Here is an 8,085-nt window from a genome sequence, read left to right on the forward strand (position 1 = left end):
ATACTATCATAGATGCAAATTGGTTTTATTTTTTAGGGGTGCTTTTGTGCTTAAGCCCTAACTATTTATACCTTGAGCTTATATAGTTAAGAGACACTAATAAATTGGGAGGGGGCTAATCCCACAGACCCCCTGCAGTTTGTGCCTATGTATGCTATCCAATTACACATTATTCCTTTATTGGGTGTGGGGTAACTATAAAGCTTAAAAAAATTAACCAATCAGTTTTTAGTTGTTACAAGTTATAACTTGTTTAAAATCAAATATTAATAAATATAATAAAATATAGATAAGTTTATTTGTAAAAATATAATGTCAAAAATAACAATTTTTACTTAAATCATCATACTTTAATCTGAACTCCTCTGAAGGGCTACAATTTGTTATTGAAGTGTATGCGTTAGCCAACATACATCAGCCCTTATTGTATCATACTTGTGTAGTATTACAACATTTTTATTTCTATGTTTGAAAGCAACTTAATGAACATTCAGTATAAATATTCATTTTGTGATGGATCAGTGATCACTGATCAGAGACGTAACTTTATAACAAATCCCGGACAAAAATCGCCCGACGAACAACCCCAGATCACATTATTACTCACGTGAATATGATTCATATAAATATTTTTTACAAATAGGTATATTATATATAATAAATATCATTCAAAAAATAATTTGAAATATTAAAATCATTTTCATATGGTTTTGAGTAATATTTTAGTATGGGAATTTTTTTTCTGTGGTCGTTTACCATTGTTACAAATCATCAACAATGAATAAAAATACTATTAAATATAAATAAATGTCAGATGATAACTGATCAATAATAATATTGATTAATAATTGTAATGTGCAGTGCTTGACCTGGGACAATAATAGAAAGAGAATGCAAAAGTGCAAATAAAAGTGGTTTACCTAGTCCCGAATTTTACAATTTTATTGTCGAGTTAATCACATTGATTAAGTTGGTCGGTTAGTGAAGGCTCTAAATTGTGTTCAACCGAGTATAAAAATAGACACAATAAAACTATCTTTTATTGTACCACAACCTTACAAATTTTTATAAAATTAGTAATTACAAGCAATTTCTCACGAGAAGAAATTATTGTATGATCATTTGATGAAAGTCTCCAAAACTGCAGAGCGACAGAGCAAGTAAGATTTGCCAAAGGAAATTTTACATATTATAACGTTTTTAATGGATTTCTCTCTTCTTCATATTTTAAGGGATCAGATAGGTTTGACCTGTTAAATACGTAACAAGTTTGAAGGCTCAGGCTTCTCTTTGAGGAGAGTTTAGACCCATTCATCATGTCCCATATGAATCTGGAAGAATCGATTTTGATTAATTTCAGGTTTTACTATATAGAAATAATCTCTACTCTCGTCATGCAGTCGCCGTGATGAAAAATACGTCGACAACGATTTAACCGATCAGTTATCGAGTAGGCGTACATTATACCTTCATTGGAACAAAAAGTGTTCAGTAAATCGTCGGAAAACCGCAATGTTTCCCAGTCGTGGAGTGATGAAAAGTGCATTTCCGACATGGATTTGCGGACGAGAGTAAACGGTATTCGCCGTACAGCGACATCAGGTGAATCGCAGCGGAACTAAAATCGTAAGTGGTTAAAAAGTAAATCATAAATCAACTAAAAAGAGAAATAATGTGAAAATAATCAAGGTGGATACCTTGAATATCCACCTTGAAAATATTACGTTATCATTATTTTGTGGTTATGTAATTAAACTTGCTTAAAAATTTAAATGTTTACTGATACTCTAGTCTTGAAAAGTTGAATTAATGTCTAATGATAATAGTCAATAGTTATAACTCATAATATTATGTACCATCATGAATGTAGGTTCAAGCTCATAAATTTTATAATTTATGGTATCTGAATGTTGCCTACAATTTATAAAAACAAAATGCATACTTAGTCTTTTTAGTCTTTTCCTGCAGTCGTTCTTGAAGTAGGAACATGATACAACATAATAAAATAATTAACACTATTGATTAGTTTTCATATCGAATAGTATTATTTGCTGTACTACTACTAACGGCCATAATATTCTCAACGGACAATTATTTTTCATTACGCAGTCCTTATCGCATTTGGTTTGTTCAATTAGTTATTTAGTCATTACACCGACCTTGGACGGAAATCGGGATTCCGGATTTTAGTTTCAAGCTTCAACTGTGTACTGAAAATTAACGTACAAACTACAATTTGTGGACCTTATTGAAATGAATTAATATAGTAACGTAAACGATTGGAAATAAAATTGGTTGCAATGATAATTCAGGTAATTTCAATCGGTTCTTCAAAATGCAATAAATGTCTTTAATTAAAATAGCGAAAATTGTTTGTTTTTTTTTTTATAGACATTTGCCAGAGGCATTGGAACGAAATTAAAATTACCTGTCATTCATGTTTACTACAAAACCCTTTCAACTAAGAGCAGAGATACGTCGTTATGTGTTAACCAATCAATATCTACTAATACAAACATAGCACGATGTTGTTCAGTGGACAGCAAGGTCCTCGTTACTGAACAGACCAAACCTGTGAACCTACCAAAGAATATAGTCATCAGCACGATTAAACCATACTTAGAACTTATGCGATTCTCTAAACCCACTGGTTTGAAAATTAAACCTTTTGAACATAACATATTTTGACTCTTCATTGGTTTTCAGGATGGTTGCTTTTATATTGGCCATGCACGTGGAGTATTGCTTTAGCTTCAACTGCAGGTGAACTTCCCAACTTTGAAATGCTTGGTTTGTTTGGTCTGGGAGCAGTCATGATGAGAGGAGCTGGTTGTACAATAAATGATATGTGGGATAAAGATATTGATAAAAATGTAAGTTATTAACTTACATAATGTACCTAAGTATAAAAAAATAGTTTAGAATACTCAAATGTCTCTAATGTAAATTAAACTTAACTAATAATTTTATTCTAAAATATTAAAATAGGTTTCCTAATAGAAATACATTTTTCTCATGTAACTAGATTAAAGTGTGAAATACACTAAGATATTAAATGAGAACATTAATATTTTTCTACTATTGATTAAAAGTTATATTCTCTTATTTTCTGTTTAAAAAAAAATAATATTTCCTGAATATTTATCAAAGGTACTTTTTTATTTTGTTTTCATAACATATTTAAATTTACTTAACTTGTATAAAGTTTTAGGAACTTACTTGCATACTTGACGTATTGTACACAACTTCATAAGTACTTTTAAGTATTTCATTCCACTGTACACAATTATGTATTAAATATAATTGTTTTATATTTTGTACATATAATATTTAAAATGTTGATCATATATAATTTAAGTAAGCATTTTTTTAGTAAGTGGAAATTTTTAGGTTGAAAGAACAAAAAATCGACCTCTTGTCATTAAATCGTTAAGCATGTTTGATGCATGGGTGTTCTTAGCTGGTCAGTTGGGTCTCAGTCTTATCGTTTTGTTGCAGTTAAATTTGTATACTATTGTGGTTGGAGCTAGTTCATTAGGTAAGCTTAATTTGTCTCATTATTAGTTTTTGCTACAGTTCGTATTAAACTCATTCTATTACATTTCAGTAGAATATTATAACAATAGTAAATTATAAAATTTAAATGTAAGAAGACATTTTTGTAATTATATTCTTAATTCTGTATTATAATTTATCAGATTCATATTTCTTTATGTTTAAATTGTATTTATGATAAACGTAATCACTAAATGATAAAAAATGACAATTATAATAATCTATACATTTTTCTTGATCGTTTAATGTATTTTATAGTAACAAAGGCATTGAAATATTGCATTTTGTACAGTTTCTATGATAATTGTGCATGTTAATAATTATGAACTTTTGAATATATTATAAATTATAATTAGACACTATTAAGCAGATATAAAATTTTTAAAGAAACTTATCTTTCATTTTTGATGGCAAATTATACTGTGGATAAACTTAACAAGAGCACATTATATTAGCAAAATTTTAAAATAAAACGGTATTAGACATTTGTTATTTAAATATATTTTAGGAAATTAAATTTCAGATAAAGTAACATCTTGTTTAGTACAGCCTATAATGCATTCATATTATATGCATATTTTATTTCCAACGATTAGGAATTAATTTAAAAAAAAGTACTTTTATGTATTGCTTTAAGTTTAAATACTTGCTGAATCTTGTAAAACAAATTTTAATACCACTGTTTAAATTTGTTTGTTTCAGTATTAGTTACATTATATCCACTTATGAAACGGATAACATATTGGCCACAATTTGTATTGGGCCTAACTTTTAATTGGGGTGCTCTACTAGGGTGGTCTGCTATTCACTCTTCGATTGATTTTTCTGCCTGTCTTCCTTTGTATGCAGCTGGTGTTGCGTGGACACTTTTCTATGATACCATTTATGGTCTTCAAGTGATTATTTATTTAATGCGTATATTTTTTGTGTAATAAAAACTAATAATTGTTACATTATTATACAGGACAGAAAAGATGATAACAAGCATAATATTTACTCTACCGCAGTCTTGTTTGGTTCAAAATCAAAATTTTGGTTGACATCTTTTGCGACAATGTCATTAAGTAGTTTAGTCACTTGTGGTGTTAATACTGGACAAACATGGCCCTACTATTTAGCAGTTGGAGCTGTAAGTGCTCATATGTTTAATCAAGTGAGTTAAATATGATAAATAAAAATTTTTAAATATTTAAAAATTGTATTATGTAAATAGGTACGCACATTGGATATATACAACCCTAAAGATTGCGGTGATAAGTTTGTGTCCAATAACCACGTTGGTTGGATCATGTTTTTAGGAATAGCATTAAGCACTTTATTAAAAAAATCTGATGAAAATGAAAATATGAATTTAATATCTGACTAATAAAGTGGTTAAGTTATTCACTTTTTCGTTACCACAGTATGACAAAAATGAATTGTTATTTTTAAATTATTTGGTTACATAGGGGTTACTATGCTTGCTTTTACTATTTCATTTTACTTTGTAAAATATTGTTAAAATGTTGTGTATTTCATTTAAGTTCCTATAAAATCAAAAGGAAAATAAAGAAACTAGTCACAATTATAAATCATTATGTTTTATTACATTTATTTTTCATTTATTTATACCTAAGCCTATACACATTACACAATAAATAGTAAACCTCAATTTTCAATTCCTTTTTCTCTGTCTGATCTCATTTCTGCTAACATCCTTTGTCTCACTAAAGCTTGATGCTTTCTTGCTTCTTCATTATTTTTTTGGCGCTTGGCTTGTCGCTAAAAAATTTAATGTTTACAATTAAATAGTAAAATATTTAAAATAATGTTGGATGTCAATGAATAATTATTAAATTACTTCATTAATATCATCAATTTAAAACCATAATAAAAATAATCATTTTTTTTATAACAATTATATATGTATATTATATACACAATTATTTATTAAAAGTAAAATTTCTTATGCTACCTATAATGAATACCTAATAATATATTCTACAAGTTCAACACTAATTACAAAATTATTAAAATACATATTTTAATCTATATTTTGTAAACAATTATGACACTATTATAGGAATATAAGAAGGAATGAACAACATAACATATTTACTAGTAAGCTTATAAAACTATTAAATTAGTTTTGGTTGTCTAGCGCCCAACATAAATCAAACTTTATCATAATTGTTTCAATATACCTATACTTAAAACAGTTAACACTAACATCAAGTATTTATTTATTATCTTGATTATTGATTGTAAGATCTGCTAGATAATTATAAACTATTTCTTACCTCTAAATGAAAACAGTGGACCATTCGATCATAGATTTTATCACATCTGCCAACAAATCTTAAAACTTTATGCTGAAAATTAAACTCAATAAATTAAATTTCATAACTAAGCATAACTATTCATGTAAAAAGTTTTTTACCTCTACATTACAGTTTTTAAATTCCATGGTATATTTATTACATTCTTCAGTGTGCAAATGTGGCGACAAATCGGGATGCATACTTTAGAGTTAAATAATTTTTAGTAATATTATAATGATTAAAGAATACAAAGATGGACAAAATTGAATTTATCTGTATTGTATATATTTACAATTCTGCGAGATGAAGATTCAACACATGTTTAACATTATTCATTATTGACACTATTGACAGTAATGTTGTATACTAGTATACTTCAATACTTGTATTCTAAAATTTTAAAATTTTTAATCATACGAAAATAAATTCATTTATTCGCCAAAAACATGATAAGAGATTACACAATTCACTGCAATCACGGTCTTAGACATAGACATAATATTAATATGTTTATGGATTATCAGCAGCTGTGAGACATCGCCTCTTATCATTTCTAAGATTATCAATAACACGCTATCACGATAGTTGGCATATTATCACATAATCGTAAATCGTTTAATTATTTTTTATAGTAATTACCACGGCTATATAAGATAATTATTATTGTATTTTATTATTATTTATTATTGTTATTGTATACATATATCTGTGGTAATTACATTTAAATATTTATGCAGTATATGAAATCCCATGGAAAATGACGAAATTTATATGAAAATGCCTGCTACTCAGTGCTACACAACAGCTTACAATACCATCCACTGAATGCATTGCTAATAAAATTCAGCAATTGTATTTGTATAATATGTTGTGTCACAAGCAGGTACACTCAATGATCAAAAACTCCAAAACATAAATACAGCTGTAGATTCAAGTTTAAAAGTTCTATGCCAACAAGAACGCTGCGTGGTACATATTATGTATAACATTAATTGTTGATTAATCGTTAATTAACCTTACTATCTTTTTTTTTTTCTAAACGTAATCTTGTTATAAAAGTCAAAAGTCAAAACTGTAAATACTATCTCTAGATAGCCTATACTGTAGGCTAGGAATGTCTCATAAAAAAAAATAAAAAATAAAAAAACAAGAACGCGAATTCATAAAAAAGGTGTAGGGAATTTTGAACCATCCAACAAAAATGTAGACAAACAGCTTTTATTCCATAAAAAAAACCAATTACGAAACCACTGGAAGATAATTATAGACTAAACAAATCAATAATAAAAGTTATAAACCAAATAAAAATTGATCAAAAGGCAATGAAGATATCCCATACATTAATATTGACCCTCATTTTGAACATTTATATAGACAATATGATCAGAAGAAGAAATTAATTTTATTATTAGGTATTGTATTTCGTTGTATTTTATAAATGTATATTTAGATTTTTAATTTAGATTCGTTCATATTCCTATTGGTATAATACTATTCATGAGTTATAAAAAACAAAGTTTATAAAACACTTGGATTTTTTTCTAATAGGTACCTACATAATTTTTTAAAGGTATCAATTCCGTGTATGTTACTTATGACTAGGGCCCTGAAGTTTATGCACTAAAAACTAACGAAATATGTATGCACTTATGCGCTTAAAAATCCTGATATATGCGCTTAAATATGCTCTTATTTTTTTTTTTTTACTAATAAATATGAGGAAAAAAAATTATTAGTTATGAATTTATGAGATACTACTCACGATTTTTAATTCAATTTCTTTGACTGGTAATTAAAAACATTATTTTATTAATTAATATATATTTTTACACATTACAATTCACAATCAACGATTTTGCAGATAAATCCTCAAATTTGAACGACCGCCTGTTATCTGCCAACATATTTTTGTACACTGAAAAGCTCCTCTCCATATCAACCGAAGAAATTGGTGCGTTGGCCGCGGTCTTGCGGTTATTTTATAATAGAATATTATATTGAGCAAGTTAAACACATTAAATTCGGTACGGGCGCGCTCGTTGATCGACGTAATGAGATAAAGCTAGCTGTAGTTAAAATTTATAAATATATATATATTAATATATTATAAAACCAATTGGGGAAAAATATTGTTTTTAATGTCAAATGGAAATTTGAAAAATACGATATAAAGATATCTAGTAAGTACTAAGTTCTCTCAATATAAATGTATTTATTTATTTACGAATTT

At 27.4% G+C, this 8,085-nt stretch overlaps 2 protein-coding genes across 3 annotated transcripts; one reads left to right on the forward strand and one right to left on the reverse strand.

Moving 5' to 3' along the window:
• Positions 1 to 1,772: 1,772 nt before the first annotated feature.
• On the forward strand, positions 1,773 to 5,126 carry Coq2 (ubiquinone biosynthesis protein COQ2, mitochondrial). 2 transcript variants are annotated; one of them, XM_015523256.2, is made up of 7 exons: positions 1,773 to 2,312; positions 2,392 to 2,650; positions 2,707 to 2,873; positions 3,391 to 3,538; positions 4,258 to 4,451; positions 4,520 to 4,684; positions 4,769 to 5,126. In XM_015523256.2, exons 1-7 carry the CDS (start codon positions 2,301 to 2,303, stop codon positions 4,919 to 4,921), a joined length of 1,098 nt encoding a protein of 365 aa, XP_015378742.1. In that variant the 5' UTR covers positions 1,773 to 2,300; the 3' UTR covers positions 4,922 to 5,126. The 2 variants fall into 2 exon arrangements, with proteins under 2 accessions (XP_015378742.1, XP_015378741.1); XM_015523255.2 differs by having other exon boundaries at positions 1,780 to 2,312; positions 4,520 to 4,708.
• LOC107172936 (COX assembly mitochondrial protein 2 homolog) lies at positions 5,120 to 6,300 on the reverse strand. Its single transcript, XM_015523257.2, has 3 exons — positions 5,975 to 6,300; positions 5,835 to 5,906; positions 5,120 to 5,316 (listed from the first exon to the last, which is right to left on the reverse strand). The coding sequence occupies exons 1-3, from the start codon at positions 6,053 to 6,055 to the stop codon at positions 5,203 to 5,205; spliced, it is 267 nt and encodes an 88-aa protein (XP_015378743.1). The 5' UTR covers positions 6,056 to 6,300; the 3' UTR covers positions 5,120 to 5,202.
• Positions 6,301 to 8,085: the final 1,785 nt, after the last annotated feature.

This window comes from Diuraphis noxia, unplaced genomic scaffold, assembly GCF_037042655.1.
Source record: "Diuraphis noxia isolate RWA-SAM2 unplaced genomic scaffold, SU_Dnox_SAM2 contig0004, whole genome shotgun sequence".
Taxonomy (NCBI): domain Eukaryota; kingdom Metazoa; phylum Arthropoda; class Insecta; order Hemiptera; family Aphididae; genus Diuraphis; species Diuraphis noxia.

What these genes read in the sequence shown, in the direction of transcription:
- LOC107172936 (XM_015523257.2), bottom strand. Translation starts at nt 6,055, where the DNA reads ATGCATCCCGATTTGTCGCCACATTTGCACACTGAAGAATGTAATAAA. An exon ending in TTAAAAACTGTAATGTAGAG is followed by an intron (nt 5,907 to 5,974) that starts GTAAAAAACTTT and finishes TTTAATTTTCAG; the next exon opens with CATAAAGTTTTAAGATTTGT. An exon ending in TCCACTGTTTTCATTTAGAG is followed by an intron (nt 5,317 to 5,834) that starts GTAAGAAATAGT and finishes TAAATTTTTTAG; the next exon opens with CGACAAGCCAAGCGCCAAAA.
- Coq2 (XM_015523255.2), top strand. An exon ending in GCGATTCTCTAAACCCACTG is followed by an intron (nt 2,651 to 2,706) that starts GTTTGAAAATTA and finishes ATTGGTTTTCAG; the next exon opens with GATGGTTGCTTTTATATTGG. An exon ending in ATACCATTTATGGTCTTCAA is followed by an intron (nt 4,452 to 4,519) that starts GTGATTATTTAT and finishes ATTATTATACAG; the next exon opens with GACAGAAAAGATGATAACAA.